This window comes from Chelonia mydas, chromosome 3 (genome assembly GCF_015237465.2).
Source record: "Chelonia mydas isolate rCheMyd1 chromosome 3, rCheMyd1.pri.v2, whole genome shotgun sequence".
In the NCBI taxonomy this organism is placed as follows: Eukaryota; Metazoa; Chordata; order Testudines; family Cheloniidae; genus Chelonia; species Chelonia mydas.
This window is the reverse complement of record NC_057851.1, coordinates 111777557-111796036: the sequence shown is the minus strand read 5'-3', so window position 1 is coordinate 111796036 and position 18480 is coordinate 111777557. Positions and strand designations below refer to the sequence as shown.

Genomic DNA, 18480 nt, shown 5'->3' with positions numbered 1-18480 from the left:
AGAAACTGGAGAGCTCATGTATGAATTTCTGCATCTCCAGACAGCTAAATGCTTTGCAGCCATCACACTGGAGTTGTGGCGGGGTGGCCTCCATAGTCATCCAACCATTCTCTATGGTGGGGCCAGTTATGGGAGATGGCTTTTTTGTAGGATACAGTTTCCTTACCAGCCACACATGACTTTAGTAGGTAAGTTTTAGTGCTGTGCTCTGTCAACCTGAAATGAAGTATCTCTGGTCTTGTACAGCTTGTATATCCCATAGGTCCCAATCCATCTGACAATGTCCTTATCTGAGATCTGATTTCGGATGCATGGATGCAGAATCACTCTGTCATTCAAAAATTACCTTAAGGAATTTTCCATGTCCTGTGTCCCTTTTTGTGGATTTTGACCTCTTCTGGGTTTTTTTCCCCATACAGAAAGGAAGCATGAAGTTAAGGTGTTGTCATAAGACTCTGATACCTTAGAAAGTAATTTGAAATTGTTGTTGTTTCATTTTTACTTGATTATTTTTAATACTTAACTATTTTGCATAAATTTTGAGCCCTGGATTAAAATTGAACTGATATGAAGCTGTACATTCAGAAATTTAGGGTCATATCACCTACATATAGTAGTGGGGGGACTCATGCCACAGCTTATGGCTGGGCAGGATAGGGAAGGAGAAAGTACCACCCCTGTAGCATTGTTTTTCCCTTCCCTTGAGCCTCTTTTAAAGAGTTCTTCAGGGACTGGTTTTCACTCCGTGGTGGGACCAGTTATGGGAGACCGTTTTTTTCTATAGGATACAGTTTCCCTACCAGCCACTCATGATTTGAGTAGGTAAGTTAGTGCTGTGCTTGTCAACATTAATGTAACCCTTTCCTATGCGATGGGGAGCCTCCTTCAAGGAGCATCCCATGGACAATAGCTGGAGGGAGAGTCCCTAACCTGTCAGAGTTGTTCTACCATGGAGGCAAAGGAGGATTGGGAGGGCTCTGAAGCGTATATGGAGAAACCAGCCCTCTGCATAGATCACCTTGAATCCCCCCAGAATCTATTCAGATTTTGGAGAATTCATAGGTCTAGACAGCCACCCCTCTGAGCTCAACAGTGATGTAAATCCTGTTTCCTTTTCCACTGAGGAAATGATCTAGATGAAACTCTGCATGTTTAAACAGTTCTTTGTAAGGGAATAATCTATATAGGGGACAGCATGTCCCTCAGAGCTTTGATCTAAAAAATAAACAAGATATAGTTGTCATTCTTTAGCATTGTGAGCAATATATTTCCCATAAGCTTATTGGTAAATAGTCCAGATAATTGTGGTTAAGACAAAATAGCCTTCTCTGAAGCTGGTCTCTTACATTTTCTATCCATCTGAAAATTATGACAAATGAAAGTTTTAATGCAATGTGATGAGTTCCAGAATATATATGAGGATTGTCTTCCTTCAGGTTAAACATTTCCGAGCTCTGCAGGAACAGGCAAGCACATACTTGGATCTCTTGTGCTCTATGTGCGATTTGTCAGATACCAGAGTGAAGAATACAGCAACAGACATTCAACAAACAAAGCAAACGGTATGAGAGAAACCACAGCAGCCAACCTCTAATCCTCCTTAGAGTTTTAATTGTCTTGATCTATCCTCTTACACAAGGTTCATATTAGGTAAAGGTTTAAAGAAACATCTTCTGTACTTACATCTTAACTTTCTCACTGAGGAAATTTTACTTTTTTTTTAAATTATACTTTCATGTTGTCATCCTGCTGTACAACAGGCATCTTAGAGTGAGGTTGCTGGAGTGGGGATTTTCAGGAACAGTGCTTCAAGGCAGCAGTATATAGTGTATATTATGGCTGTGTGAAAAAGCAGAACCTGGGCCAATGTATTACTGTTTTCAGTTGCACAAACATGACTTTAGCTATTTTCTAGTGCTTAGTGTTTAAGAAAACGTAAACTTATGAAACACAAGGCTGATTTTCCTGTTTATCACTAAAATTGGTATACCATAAAATCTTCTACAATGGTACTTTTAATTTTTAAATAAAATGTGCTTTTACATGTGCATGTGTAGAAAAATATTATATCAGAGTTTTAAACTTAAAATATATTCACCTAAGTTATCCACGAACAAACATCATTTACATTCTTCCATGAAAACATCTCACTGCAGTGTACGCTTTATCAGGAAAAGCCACATTCTGATATCATTTAAAATTCACTCCATTGAGTATAACAGTCTAATGCATACAGTAATCAAATTCCATATTAAAGAAGCAAGTTAAAATCCAAATCCAAGCAACCCATAAACTACAGTCTGCAGATATATACAGAATAGATAAAAGGTGCTTCCAGTCTTAGCAATAGAAATGGCTTGTTAAATAACCAGCAGGAGAAAAAAACATAAGTAGGATAGCACCGAGACATTTTAAGCCTTGAGAACCTAAGTCTTAAAGGCATCTCACTGTTGCATTTGAAGCAAGTGACACTCTGTTAATATGGGTTTAATGTGACTGATGGACTCAGATTTGGTAAGCATTCTCCTTGCTGAATTCTGGGAATTCTCCTAAATGACACATAAGGAAAATAACTGTGTTAGGCAAATTGGAATGAAACACACAAATTGAATTAAGTTTTCATGGTGAGAGGATATACGTTTATGTATATATGTCACCATCTGGCATGATTCATGAAGTGCAAGCAAGAGAGTAAAGAGACTTGAATTGTATAGTTGATTTGAGCTTTTAAAGAAATCGTTGAGCCCTGAATTATCTCTAAAGAATTGTTAGATTATTTCTTTTTTAAGTCTCTTACAACTAAATTTATTATGAGTCAATCGTGAATTAGCTTTCCTAATAATTTCTTGTGGCTTTCCTCTGACACAGTCTTGTTTTATGACTTTCCAAGGTTAAGGCTTTTTTTGGACAGTAATGCCTTCTGCAAGCTCCACTTAGTCCCCTCCAGAATCTACTCCTCAAATCTGTCCTTTGCGCAGTTCTACTGTACATTTCGCGCAGCGCATGAATACTTACATTAAAACGTCCCCATCGCTATTCTTTTCTTTTTAGATCGAGCAGCAGATAATGCACTCACAGTACCTGGCTCAGGGTTGGGAAGAGATAAAACAAATGAAGGCTGAGCTTTGGATATATTTCCAGGATGCAGACCACCAACTACAGAATATGAAGAGGAGGTGGGCAGAACTGGAACTAAACATTGCCCAGAACATGGTTTTGCAGGTTAAGGTAAGGAGTCATTGTGTTCTGAAAACGAAGAAAGGAGGAAATGTATCCAACAGTTCATTTTATTATAGAACTTGCTAGATCCCCTGCGTGGGTGCATTGATTCTGTAACAGCCATGCAAAGAAGGATGAGAGGGGACTGTTTTTGCTTACGTTGGTGCTACAGAAAGCTAAAGCAAAAAGGGAAATACTTTAATACTTCCCCTACAGTTTTAGAGTAGACAGTCAAATCTTTACTGTGCTAGGTTCCCATTGCTTTCAGGAAGCTAAATGCCTATTGCATTTAGTCTGAAGTTAAAATCTGTAACATACTATGAAAAAAACTAAATAACGTAACTATTTCTAAAGCAGTCTAAACTATTATCAGATAAAATTTGACTAGGGCTGTTGATTAATTGCAGTTAACTCATGAGATTAACTCAAATAATTAATTGCGATAAAAAATTAATTGCTATTAATCGCAGTTTTAATTGCTGTTAAACAATAGAATACCAATTGAAATTTATTAAATATTTTGGATTTTTTTTTACATTTTCAAATATTTTTTTCAATTCACAACACGGAATACAAAGTGTTCACTTTATATTATTTTTATTACAAATAGTTGCACTGTAAAAATGATAAAATACTAGTCTTCAATTCACCTCATACAAATACTGTAGTGCAATCTCTATTGTGGAAGTGCAACTTACAAATGCAGATTTTTTTGAGTGCAGTTACGTAACAAAAAATAATGTAAAACTTTAGAGCCTACAAGTCCACTCATTCCTACTTCTTGTTCAGCCAATCACTAAGACAAACAAGTTTGTTTACATTTACGGGAGATAATACTGCCCGCTTCTTGTTTACAATGTTGCCAGAAAGTGAGAACCGGTGTTTGCATGGCACTGTTGTAGCTGGCATTACAAGGGTATTTACATGCCAGATGCGCTAAACATTCCTTTGCGCCTTTATTCTTTGGCCACCATTCTAGATGACATGCTTCCGTGCCAATGACCCTCTTTAAAAAAATGCATTAATTACATTTGTGACTGAACTCCTTGGGGAAAAAAATTGAATGTCTCCTGCTCTCTTTTATCTGCATTCTGCCATATATTTCGTGTTATAGCAGTCTCAGATGATAACCCAGCACATGTTGTTCGATTTAAGAACACTTTCACTGTAGATATGACAAAAAGTAAAGAGGATACCAATGTGAGATTTCTAAAGATAGCTAAGGCACTTGACCCATGATTTAAGAATCTGAAGTGCCTTCCAAAATCTGAGAGGGACGAGGTGTGGAATATGTTTCCAGAAGTCTTAAAAGAGAAAACACTCCAATGCGGAAACTACAGAACCGGAACCATGAAGAAAGAAAATCAACCTTCTGCTGGTGGCATCTGACTTAGATGATGAAAATGAACATGCATTCGTCCACACTGCTTTGGATTGTTATTGGTCAGAACCTGTCATCAGCATCTAAGTATGTATTCTGGAATAGTGGGATGAAGCATGAAGGGACATATGAATCTTTACCGAATCTTTACCACATCCTGCACATAAATATCTTGCAACGCTGGCTACAACAATGCCATGCAAATGCCTGTTCTCACTTTCAGGTGTCATTGTACACAATAATATATAATACCATTTATCTAAATATTTTTGGATGTTTTCTACATTTTCGAATATATTGATTTCAATTACAACACAATACAAAGTATACAGTGCTCACTTTATATTTATTTTTATTACAAATATTTGCACTGAAAAAACAAAAGAAATAGTATTTTTAATTCACCTAATACAAGTACTGTAGTGCAGTCTCTTTATCCTGATAGTTAAACTTACAAATGTAGAATTATGAAAAAACACCAAACCTGCATTCAAAAATAAAATGTAAAACTTTTTAGAGCCTACAAGTCCAATCAGTCTGTCTTCTTGTTCAGCCAATCGCTCAGACAGGCAAGTTTGTTTACATTTATAAGAGATAATGCTGCCTGCTTCTTGTTTACAATGTTACCTGAAAGTGAGAACAGGCATTTGCATGGCACTGTTGTAGCCAGCGTCGTAAGATATTTACATGGCAAATGCACTAAAGATTCATATATCCCTTATTGCTTCAACCACCATTCCAGGAGACATGCATCCATGCTGATAACATGGTTCTGCTCGATAACAATCCAAAGCAGTGTGGACCAACAGATGTTCATTTTCATCATCTGAGTTAGATGCCACCAGCAGAAGGTTGATTTTCTTTTTTGTGGTTCTGGTTCTGTAGTTTCCTCATTGGAGTGTTGCTCTTTTAAGACTTCTGAAAGCATTCTCCATACCTCATCCCTCTCAGATTTTGGAAGGCTCTTCAGATTCTTAAATCTTGGGTCAAGTGCTGTATCTATCTATAGAAGTACCTCGCATTGGTATCTTCTTTGCATTTTGTCAAATTTGCAGTGAAAAAGTGTTGTTAAAATGAACATGTGCTGGGTCATCATCCAAGACTGTTATACCATGAAATGTATGGCAGATGTGGGTAAAACAGAGCAGGAGACATACAATTCTCCCCCAAGGAGTTCAGTCACAATTGTAATTAATGCATTATTTTTAATAAGCATTATTAGCATGGAAACATGTCCTCTGGAATGGTGGCCAAAGCATGAAGGGGCATTCAAATGTTTAGCATATCTGGCACGTAAATACCTTCCAGTGCTGGCTACAAAAGTGCCGTGCAAACACCTGTTCTCACTTTCAGGTGACATTGTAAAGAAGAAGCAGGCAGCATTCTCTCCCATAAATATAAACAAACTTGTTTGTCTTAGTGATTGGCTGAACAAGAAGTAGGGCTGCGTGGACTTGTAGGTGTTAAAGTTTTACACTGTTTTGTTTTTGAGTGCAGTTATGTAACAAAAAAATTTTACATTTGTAAGTTGCACTTTCATGATAAAGAGATTGCACTACAGTACTTCTGTGAGGTGAATTGAAGATAAGATTTCTTTATCATTTTTACAGTGCAAATATTTGTAATAAAAAATATAAAGTGAGCGCTGTACACTTCGTATTCTGTTGTAATTGAAATCAATATATTTGAAAATGTAGAAAAACATCCAGAACAAATTTAATAAACTTAAATTGGTATTCTATTGTTTCACTGTGCGATTAATAGCAATTAATTTTTTAATCATGATTATTGTTCTTTTAGTGAATCGTGTGAGTTAACTGTGATTTATCGACAGCCCTAAAAAAGTGTGAGATAGATATAGATTGATTGATATAGCTAGATATAGTACTGGCAGAAATGACTCTAATAAAAGCTAGACTGTGCTGTCCTGTGGGAGAGGTAGGGTTAGCTGTGTCCCCAGGAGAAGTCCAGGGAAGGGACTATAACTCCAGTCACAATTCCTCCCCTCATCCACCCTTGCTCCCATGAAGAACGTAATTTGCTACTAGCCTCTTCCCAATTGCAGCTTTGTGGAGATTGCTTTTATACCCCTCCGCAATCCTATACTAGGAGCTGCAAGCCAGGGTCGGGAAAGGATCTTATTCCCCTTGTATATCTGCACAGCTGCATAAAGCTGCACCACAGCCTAGCTGTAAGCAGGATGTTTTCAGAGTTTTCATTCAAACCTCAAATTATATTTGAAATGGAACATCTCAATTTCATTTTTGTTTTGTGTCTCTAACAGGAATTCAGTCAGAAGCTGCATTCTAAAGAGGCAGCTCTTACCGCTGTGACTGAAAAGGTGAATAAACTAACAGAAGGACAGGAGTCTCCTGAGCATAAGGAAATAGGTCACTTCAGCAACCAGTGGCTGGACCTCTGCCTTCAGGCAAACAATTTGCTCATACAGCGAGAGGAGGATCTTCAGAGGACAAGGGATTACCATGATCGCATGAATGTAGTAGAAATCTTCTTGCAAAAGTTTACAAAGGAATGGGACAACCTGGCCAGGTAGAGAGGCCTGACTCATACAAACCTGATACATCCCACACTTGTTAAGAAACCACCTTACTAGGGTTGCCAACTTTCTGATTTCTGAAAACCAGACACTACAGCAGGAGAGCCAGAACCTCTCCCCTCCCCACCTCTTCCTCTGAGGCCCTGCCCCTGTCACTCACTGCTCTCCCCATTTCTCCTCGCTGGATCCTGTACACCTCCCTCCCCTCCCACCAGCTGGGCTCCCTCTGCTCTGAGGCTAGGACAGGAGCCTGCCTGCCCGTGAGTTGCAGGTCGGAGATGGCCCCAGCTGAGCAGGGGCTGACGTGGGTCAGAACCTCTCCCCTCCCGACCTCTTCCTCTGAGGCCCTGCCCCTATTACTCACTGCTCTCCCCATTTCTCCTCGCACGATCCTGTACACTTCCCTCCCCTCCCACCAGCTGGGCTCCCTCTGCTCTGAGGCTAGGACAGGAGCCTGCCTGCCCGTGAGATGCAGGTAGGAGACGGCCCCAGCTGAGCAGGGGCTGGCATGGGTTGATGAACCAGCGCCTCCTCTCTTGCCCCCTCCCACCCCATGGTAACTGGAATTTTAGTGTCCAGTCAGTACATGTGACCGGACACTGTACAGGTCTCCTTTCAACCGGACTTTTCAGTCGAAAACCAGAGAACTGGCAACCCTACTTCTTACAGTGTCTTAAGAGGCTATGTCCAGTAAAATCCTTTTTCTATACCTTACTTAATAAAAACTCCTGATAGCAGAATTCATTATTTTGAGGTGGAAGGAGGTCGAAGTGCACAATGCTTGTATTTTTTAAATAGGCGAGGTCCTCAGCTCGTCTTCAAGGGGTGTGCACTAACTCCAACTGAGGATTTGGACCTATGTCTGTGCTACCTTTTCCCCTTTAGAAGCCCTTTAATATTCACGGCATAATTGAGAACTGCAGGGTTGTCAGATCTTGCAAGGTTATAGTTTAACTATTCAAAATGTCATGCAGGCATAATTCTGTAATCGTAAATGAATACATGACCGAATTAATCAGGAATGCACTTCCAAAAGGCATGCTTTGATATTAGTACCACATGTCTAAACTATTCCATTGTATTTTATCTAATGGTTAGTTTTAAATTATTGAAAGCTTAATTTCTCCTTCATCACTGAGATAATATTTTAGGCACTGCCTAAGACTATATTTTAAAGGAGTAACAGTCCAATTCTGCTCCTATTTAGGTCAATTGGTAAAACTCCCTTTGAGTTTAATGGATTGGGTCCTAAACAAAGATATATTTTGTTGTTGTAATATTTTCTCTAGTGCAATATTTGATTTGTTATTTACATATACAATATGTTACATGTATGAACTGCCAGTACTTACATTGCTAATTTGAATGTTTTACCAAATGACAGACATGTTGTGGAGGAGGGGGAGGAATAGTAGAAATATTAAACTTGTAGTTAATGATTGAATTGGCTATCTTCAAAAGAGCTAAGGGATTTAGGCACCCAGATCCCAATGAACTTCAATATGATGTGGGCACCTAACTGTCTTTGGCTCCTTTGAAAACCGTACCCTGAGATCATGTAGCAAGTAGAGACTTACCCATGCGGCACCTCCTGCTGGTTGCCCTGGGAATTAGCTCACTTCCAGCTCAGTGTGCCCTCTGCTTGCCGGTGGCTCACCTGCTCAGGCCCCCGTTTCCCTCCCGGACCCTGGTGCCCCTTACCCTGGGATTCTGCTCCAACAGGACCCCCGCTCTCTGGGTCTCTCCTCCCAAGGGAACCCCCAACCCTCTAAGCCCACCTCGCCTCAATGGCTACTGCCAGTCATCAGCTAGCCCCTTTTCACTGGGGCAGACTACAGTATAATGGCCACTCATCATTGGCAAGGGGGGTTTGGACCTGCTACCTCCCTGCAGCCCAGTACCTCTCTAGGCCTTCCTGTCAGGCCGCAGCCTGGGAGGTTGCCAGGCCTGAGCTCCCCAGCTCAGCCTGCCCCTTCCCCCACACTGCTCTGTCCACAGTACCCTTTGCTCCTTCAGGCAGCAGGTGCATCTTTCTCCAAAGCTAGAGAGAGACTGACTCAGCTCCTGGCTCACAGCCCTTTTATAGGGCCCAGCGTGGCCCTGATTGGCTGCCTCCCAGCCTTTTCTTATTGGCTTTCAGGGGGCTGGCTTTTAATGCATTCTGAGCCGGAGCAGGATGACCACCCCACTACAGATACCAGCTGGCATTTAATTTTTGTACCATGCATTTTGTCAACAGATCAGATGCTGAGAGTACGACTGTACACCTTGAGGCTCTGAAAAACGTAGCATTGGCTCTGCAGGAGAGGAGATTTGCCCTTGAAGACCTGAAAAACCAGAAACAGAAAATGATGGAACATCTGAATCTAGATGACAAAGAATTAGTGAAAGAGCAGACTGGTCATTTTGAACAACGCTGGTCTCAGCTGGAGGACCTAGTCAAGAGAAAAATCCAGGTCTCTATCACAACCTTAGAGGAGCTGAGTTTGGTGCATTCTAAGTTTCAGGAACTGATGGAGTGGGCAGAAGAGCAGCAGCCTAGCATCTCTGAGGCTCTTAAACAGAGCCCTCCTCCAGACCTGGCTCAGAGCCTTCTCATGGATCATCTCACCGTTTGCAGTGAACTGGAAGCCAAACAGGTTGTTCTCAAAGCACTCATAAAGGATGCTGACAGGGTGGTGACTAACCTTGGCCTCAATGAAAGGCAGATCCTCCAGAAGTCCCTTTCAGATGCACAGAATCACATGGATTGTCTTAGTGATCTGGTTGGCCAGAGGAGAAAATACCTGAATAAGGCATTATCTGAAAAGACTCAGTTCCTCATGGCAGCTTTTCAAGCTACAAACCAAATTCAGCAACATGAGAAAAAGGTAATGTTCCATGAACATATCTGTCTGTTGCCAGAAGATGTGAGCAAACAGATCAGGACTTGTAAGAGTGCCCAAGCTAGCATGAAGGCCTATCAGAGTGAAATAACTGGGCTGTGGGCTCAGGGAAGGGATTTAATGAAAGAAACAACAGAACAAGAAAAGAGTGAGGTGTTAAACAAACTCCAGGAATTACAGAATGTGTATGACACTGTTTTACAAAAGTGTAGCCAGCGACTGGTAGAACTGGAAAAAAATACAGTTTCCAGGAAATATTTCAAGGAAGATTTGGATAAAGCTTCTCATTGGATAAAACAAGCTGATATTGTCACATTTCCAGAAATCAATTTAATGAATAGTAACTCTGAATTATACTCACAGCTGGCAAAGTATCAGCAGATTCTTGAGCAGTCTCCTGAATATGAAAATCTTTTACTTACACTGGAAAGAGATGGTCAGGAGATCTTGCCATCGCTTAATGAAGTGGATCATTCTTACCTGGATGAAAAACTGAATGCCCTGCCACAGCAATTTAATATTGTCATTGCCTTAGCCAAAGATAAGTTCTATAAGGTTCAGGAAGCAATTCATGCTCGCAAAGAATACGCTTCATTGATTGAGTTGACAACTAAGGCTCTAACTGAACTGGAAGATCAGTTTTTAAGTATGAACAAAGCTCCTGCAGCTCTTTTATCCAAAGAGGTTGTGTCACTCCAGCAGGATTACAAAGCTCTCTTAGGTGAAGTGGTGAACCTTGGTGCAGCAATGGATGAATTGAACCAGAAGAAAGAGGCTTTTCGAAGCACTGGCCAACCATGGAAACCTGAAGAGATGTTAAAACTCACCACCCTGTATCACAAGCTGAAAAGGCAAATAGAGCAGAGAGTTAATCTTTTGGAAGACACTATAGAGGCCTACAAGGAACACGAGGAAATGTGCATGCAGCTTGAGACACAATTAGAGGCAGTGAAGAAAGAGCAGATGAAAGTGAATGAAGAAACACTCCCAGTAGAGGAGAAGCTGAAAAGCTACCATTCTCTGGCTGGCAGCCTGCAAGAGACCGGGATTCTTTTGAAGCGAGTTACTGAACATGTGGAAACACTTTGTCCTCAGCTTGACCCATCCACCTATGAGATGGCAAATCATCAGGTACAGTCTTGGCAAGAGAAAATGAAGTTGTTGCATGCTGCCATTGGTGACACAGTGATGGAGTGTGAAAACAGGCTGGTGCAAAGCATAGACTTCCAGACTGAGATCTGCCGTTCACTTGACTGGCTGAGATGGGTGAAAGCAGAACTTAATGGAACGTTAAGCTTGGACCCAAAACTGCAAAACATTCAGGAAGAGATCCGAAAGGTTCAGATTCATCAGGAAGAAGTGCAGTCAAGCCTGAGAATAATGAATGCGCTGAACCGTAAAGAAAAGGAGAAGTACATGAAGGCTAAAGAACTGATACCTACTGACTTGGAAAACAGCCTTGCTGAGCTATCAGAACTAGATGGTGAAGTTCAAGAAGCCATTCATATGAGGCAGGTTAGTGTATTGTTTAGTCTGTATTTTTTTTATTTATTTTATTTGGTTCTTGCTGAAAACAAACATCATTATAAGGTTGCCTTGGCTTATTGTCTGTGATCATGATGAACAGATTGGCTTTGCTAATCATATGGTCTTTTCTCAGGTTTTAGGCACAGTTCATAGCCCAGCCCTATGACGCAGTATAGGGACAGAAAAGGAGTAAGACCCACCTCAGCACACACTCACATGTACTCCTTGTGGCCTCCCCAGAGCTTGAGTCTCGGTAGTGGGCAAAGAAAAAATGCTGTTGTCAAGGTTCCTTCCCCACTCTGAACTCTAGGGTACAGATGTGGGGACCTGCCTGAAAAACCCCCTAAGCTTATTTTTACCAGCTTAGGTTAAAACTTCCAAGGTACAAACTATTTTACCTTTTGCCCTTGGACTTTATTGCTGCCACCACCAAGCGTCGAACAAATATATAACAGGGAAAGAGCCTGCTTGGAAACGTCTCCCCCCCCCCCCCAAAATCCTTCCAAACCCTACACCCCCTTTCCTGGGGAAGGCTTGATAAAAATCCTCACCAATTTGCGGAGGTGAACACAGACCCAAACCCTTGGATCTTAAGAACAATGAAAAAGCAATCAGGTTCTTAAAAGAAGAATTTTAATTGAAGAAAAAGTAAAAGAATCACCTCTGTAAAATCAGGATGGTAAATACCTTACAGGGTAATCAGATTCAAAACATAGAGAATCCCTCTAGGCAAAACCTTAAGGTACAAAAAGACACAAAAACAGGAATATACATTCCATTCAGCACAACTTATTTTATCAGCCATTTAAACAAAACAGAATCTAACACATCTCTAACTAGATTGCTTATTAGCCCTTTACAGGAGTTCTAACCTGCATTCCTGCTCTGGTCCGGGCAAAAAAAAACACAGACAGAGAGAACCCTTTGTTTCCCCCCTCGTCCAGCTTTGAAAGTATCTTGTCTCTTCATTGGTCCTTTTGGTCAGGTGCCAGCGAGGTTGTCTTAGCTTCTTAACCCTTTACAGGTGAAAGGGTTTTTCCTGTGGTCAGGAGGGATTTAAAGGTGGTTACCCTCCCCTTTATATTTACGACAGCTGTCCACAGCTGCTGTTCCCCCTAATGAAGAAGAAGGTTGAAAGGGGTGGGGAGTGGGTGAAGCTGTCACACCTTGTTGGGATTTTTTGTTGCTGTTGTAAGATAGTTGGCTCTGTAACTGTGTGCAGTATTTTCACTGTTGTTTCAGGCTGTTTTGACGAAACTCTATAGCCTATGCCGAAGGTACTACCAAGTGATACAAACAGCTGGTGACTGGCTTGAGGATGCCCACCAATTGCTACATTTGGCAAGGAATGGTCTGGATGTGGAGAGCTCTGAGGAGAATCTGAGGAATCACACTGAATTTTTCAGCACAGAAAATCAATTCCTTGGTCATCTGGAGGAGCTACAAGCCCTGGTGTCTGAGATGGAACCATTTATCCAGGCCACAGCAAGAGAAGAGCTGTTACAGAACGTAGCTGTTTTAGAAGAAAAGGGCAAAGGAACCAAGCAAGAATCTGAAACCCAGCAGGATCAACTGCAGAAGTACTTTTTTATTCACTTTTAAATTTAACGCGTTTTGTTGATGAGAGAAAGGGGGACACTTCAGAAACTTCACTGAAGTTTGTTTAAGAGTGTATTCTATGGAATAGAGCAGTAGCTTATGATTCAGAACTCCTGGATTCTGTTTCCTCCTGTGCTGCTGACTTACCATTAGGAAGTTCTCTGTTTCAATTTACTTATTTTTAAATGAGTATAGTGGTATCCAAAATGTTATTTACAGGGCTTCATGATTTTGTGAGATTTATGATTGTAAGAAACATTGAGTTTCTCTCATGAAAGGTATTAGACTCATAGACTTTAAGGCGAGAAAGATCCATCATGATCATCCAGTCTGACCTCCTGCACGTTGCAGGTGAATGTCATCCACCTACTCTTGAAAAAGACTCATAACCTCTGGCTGAGTTACTGAAGTCCTCAAATCGTGGTTTAAAGGCTTCAAGTTACACAGAATTCACCATTTACACTAGTTTAAACCTGCAAGTGACCCGTGTCCCATGCTGCAGAGGAAGGCAAAAAAACCCAACAAAAACCCAGGGTCTCTGTCAATCTGATCTGGGAGGAGATTCCTTCCTAACCCCAGATATGGTGATCAGTTAGACCCTGAGTGTGTGGGCAAGACCCACCAGCCAGATATCCAGGAAAGAATTCTCAGTAGTAACTCAGAGCCCTCCCCATCTAGCGTCCCGTCTCCAGCCATGGGAGAGATTTGCTAATAGCAAAATATGTGATGTTTAGACCCTGGTGTTGCAATGTTTGATTCTAAATGATTTTGTGTTATATTAAATCTTTCTTGCTGGTGTTTCATTTTGCAAGGCATACATCTCAGTGGCAGGAGTACCAGGCAACAAGGCAGCAGGTTATTGAATTGATGAACGAGGCTGAGAAGAAATTATCTGAATTCTCTGTAGCCAAGGCTCCTTCTGGTTATGAAGCAGAAGAGAAATTGTTAGCACATAAGGTAAGGTTACTGAAAACGATATGAATCAATTAAATCTTGTGCCATATGCAGGATATCAAGGACAATCAATGACTTGCATCGTTGTTTGTTTTCCACTAGATAGATATGTGAGGTGATGAAGTGTCAGGTTTATAATGTAGACTTTTATTTACAGCCTAAATGAAATAACAGTTAACTTATAAGAATGACTTCTCCTTCCTATATATAGTGTTTTCAATGGTAGACTCCGAAAAGGTTTGTTTAAATATAAAGTAACTGCACTGAAATATTCTTATGGATCTATTTTAAACAAACAAAACTTAAAAATTCTGAGTTGAGTCCGTGGTATTTCAGGGATATCTTGAACACTCGCATTCTACTGTCACATTCTGGGATGCAGTCCAGACTGGTGAGGGGTTGTGTCACCACCTGCCCTGCAACCTTGGGTTCACTCACAGTGCTTTTTACAGTTGTAGCTCCCAACCTGGGCCCCCCTTACAGACAGCATGCAGGTCACACCTTAAATGTCTGTACGTAGCTTCAGCCAGTCAGGAACACTCCAGTCACACTCCAGCTTCTATCAGCCTGGGTTACCACTTGCAGGGTGACCCCAACACACTCCCAGTCCTGAATTTTCTCAAACACGTAAGTTCTGCACACTCCTGGGCAGTTCAGATATTAGAGGTTTGTTGCCCCTGTAAGGAGTCAGTAAGCAAACAGTTTGCTATTTTAACTGGAATTACCCAAAGAGTTCAGTTTAAACACAGCACTGGAATAGTTTTGATTAAAAGCAAGAAATCAAGTTAAATAAACTACAAAGAGAGAGGTTTTAAGTGAGTACAAATATAAGGCATTAAAGTCAGAAATGGTTACAAGAGAAATAAAGATAAAATGCTTTCTAGTAATTAAAACTTAAACAATACTTGGTTCAAGGTAAAATTCTTACCGTATATTCCCAGCAACAGGGCTGACCAAATTCTTTGGTCAGAACCCCTCCCAAAGTCCAAAGGCTGGTTCCTTTGTCGTCTTGGATGAAAGTGAGAGAGAGGGAGAGATAACATGGGTTGTTTTTGCCCCTCACTTTTATAGTCTAGTCACCCTTTGAAATGCATTTTCCTTCCCGCTGTGGGGATGGAAACATGGAGTCTTGTGGTGAAAGAGGTCCCATGTGGTTATCTATAAAATGCAGACCCATCTATTCCTGCCCCTCTTCGTTGCCAAAGAATGGCCACTTGACAGGCAATTGCCCTGTAACTTTGATGACATTTGGTTAGAGGCATTAGTTTGTACTTTGTCTTTGAGTAACAGGTTTACCCCTGCCCCAGTTTTGTCTGGTAAACACATTTCTGTCATAATTTCATCTATGTTCATAAGTTTACATATAATATTGACTCACACATTTCACCATGATATTCTTGACCAGCAAGTTATTAGTTATCAAATCATACCTCACAAGGCATATTTTGTTCCGGGATTATTTCAGTGGTTTGTAGGTGTAAATACAGGGGTGCATTCAGTCCCACACACCCCTTTTTTTAAAACCGTGTGTTCTTGAGAGTGAGGTTATGTCCACACAGAGCTAGGGGCATGATTTCCCTGCTCATGTACACCTACTCACGGTAGCTTTCATCAAGGCAGCGCGAGTATAAATAGCAATGTAGCTGCGATAGCACGGATAGTGGCAGAGGAGGCATGGCTGAGCTGTGCCAAGTACTTATCCACTGGTTTCAGGTGGGTTTGTGCTTGACGTGACTTAACCAGGCCTTCGCGGTAGCTACCAGTGCTACTGCAGGTACACTGCTATTTACCTCTCATTAAACTAATACGAGCATAATGTGAATACACATACACGAGCAAAGAAATTACATCCCTGGCTTGTAGTGCATACGTAGCTTAAGAAAGCAGGTGCATATGGAGTTTCAAATGTTTACTCACTGTAGAGAACTACACCTAGGGCCAGATTCTCCAGATTAAAGCTAGCATTGGAGACCAGCTGGAGATTCCCAGCAGAGAATTTCCACTGACATAGAGCTGGTACTGGTGATTTATCTGCCTCCTTTGCCAAGTGAATGCACCGTCCTGGTAGATTGGGGATTGGGAGAGAAATTAGAGTTTACCTGCTGCTGCTCTGACTTCCGCTGGGATCAGGTGGCCCTGAATTGAGGAGCTGAAAGTGGCTCCTTTTGGCTACCAGCATCCATTATGTCCAAGTTCATACTGAGTGGGGATTCAGGGCCTTAGTGTTTAAACTCACTAGTGTGCACACATAGCTTCCACTCAAGCTACTGCTGGTATGCAAAACTTTTCACATTCTACTCATGGATAATGGATACACTTTAAAATTGTTATGTATGTAAAACATTATAATGGCAAAAAACTATTTGAAAAAAATTGCTCTTAGGCTAAAGCCTCATTTCAGCCCATAGCTGTGTTATAAACTTCACAAGAGAAATGTTGAGGTAGCTTCTACTCTGGTAGAAGAGTGGCAATTCAGGCATTGCTATAAAAAGGAAAATCCTGCCATTTGTTTTGCTTTTTTTCAGTCCCTGGTGTCTATGGTAAACGCCTTCCATGAGAAGATCACAGTTCTGGAGGAAAAGGCCTCTCAGCTGGAAAAAATCGGAAATGATGCCAGTAAGGCAACAATAAGCAGGTCAATGACAACTGTCTGGCAGCGCTGGGCACGGCTCCGGAGTGTGGCCCAAGAGCAGGAGAAGATATTGGAAGATGCAGTGCAGAAGTGGAAAGGCTTTAATGATAAGGTATAAGGGTCTGTGTCACGGGGCGCAGACTCACCGGCAGCACCTCCTGCTGGTCGTCTCAGGGAATGAGTGTTCCAGCCTCCGGAGCACCCTCTTCAGGCCGGTGTCTCGCCTTGCTGCTGGCTCCCGTGTCCCTCCCAGGACCCCAGTGCCCCTTTCGCTGGGTGCTGCCCCCTGGCGGTACCCCACAGTTCTGGGTCTCCCCGTCCCAGGGGAACCCCCCCACCCACTATCCCTATCTCGCCTCAGTCGTAGGCTCCTGCCAGTCACCAGCTAGCCCCCACACCCTGGGGTAGACTGCAGTATGAGCCACTCATCACAGGCAAGGTTGGGTTTGGACCTGTTACCTCTGTCTAACCTAGAGCTGTCCCCTGCAACCCCAGTACTTGTTGGGCCTAATGCTAAGCCACAGCCTGGGGCTTTCCTGGCTGGAGCTCCTCAGGTCCTTCCCCAGCCCTGCTCCAATCTAGGTACACTGCTTAGGTCCCTGCAGCCAGGTCCCTCCCCCTCAGAAGCTAGAGAGAGTATCTCTTCTGCTCCTGGCTTCCCTGGCTTTTATAAGGGCCGCAGGGTCTGTTTTGGGCATGGCCCCCAGCTGCGGCTGCTCTGCCAATCAACCCAGCTCTTCCCCTGCCCCAGCCCTCTCCCAGGGCTATCTTAAACCCCTCTGGGCCCGAGCGGGTGTCCACCCGCTACAGTCTGGAAACTCCTTTCTACTTCATTGTTTGTATGTTTTCGTTACTTGTAATATATAATGTGTTACAGATTCAGAGCATTGTACAGACATTACCTCACAGGGCTGAAGGCTGAATTAGTTAGATAGGTCCGTTAATGTTGTCACCCCCATTTTACATATGGGGAAACTGAGACTAAGAAGCCCAGCTACTTGTCCAAGGCCAAACAGCAAGTGATTAACAATGGCAGGTTCAGAACTCCTGACACCTATGCCTATTCCTCCAGACCATATTGCACACCTAAAATGGAATGGAAATAATATTATGTACAGTAAATTCAATCCTGTTTTTGTTTTTGATACTTTTGGTAGTTCTCTCTGATCCCTCATTCTTTCCTTTGCCTTCCCAAAGGGCCAACTCTAAGCCGACTCCTCCTTCTGTATAAAGAGAATTCAGGGTACAATGTCTGAATCAACAAGAAGATGTCACTCAATGGCAATGCAAGGCATTCCCTTACCATCCTTCCCATCGCTACCAACTGCCAGAGTGAAAGTACACTCTCAGAACCCATATCTCCCGCAATGACTACTGGGTCAGCCCAGTATTCTAGAATCCTAGAAATCTAGGATTGGAAGGGAGCTCAGTAGGTCATTTAGTCCAATCCCCTGTACTGAGACAGGACTAGATATTATCTAAACCATCCCTGACAGGTGTTTATCTGACTTATTCTTTAAAACTTGCAGTGACGGAGATTCCACAACCTCCCTAGGTAATTTGTTCCAGTGCTTACCCTTCCAGTTAGGAAGTTTTTCTTAAATCTAACCTAAATCTTCCTTGTTGCAATTTAAGCCCCTTACTTCTTGTCCTGTCTCCATAGTTAAGGAGAACAATTGATTACCCTCCTGTCCATATCTTTCCTGAAGTGTGGTGCTCAGAAATG

At 42.0% G+C, this 18480-nt stretch overlaps 1 protein-coding gene across 1 annotated transcript in view; it reads left to right on the top strand.

The window, feature by feature from the left end:
• The window catches only part of SYNE1 (spectrin repeat containing nuclear envelope protein 1), a 497076-nt gene that overhangs the window by 283937 nt on the left and 194659 nt on the right, over positions 1 to 18480 (top strand). The window contains 7 exon segments of the mRNA XM_043543166.1: positions 1437 to 1562; positions 3052 to 3228; positions 6885 to 7150; positions 9397 to 11557; positions 12812 to 13149; positions 13981 to 14125; positions 16648 to 16866. Of these exon segments, the coding sequence (XP_043399101.1) occupies positions 1437 to 1562; positions 3052 to 3228; positions 6885 to 7150; positions 9397 to 11557; positions 12812 to 13149; positions 13981 to 14125; positions 16648 to 16866 (3432 nt within the window).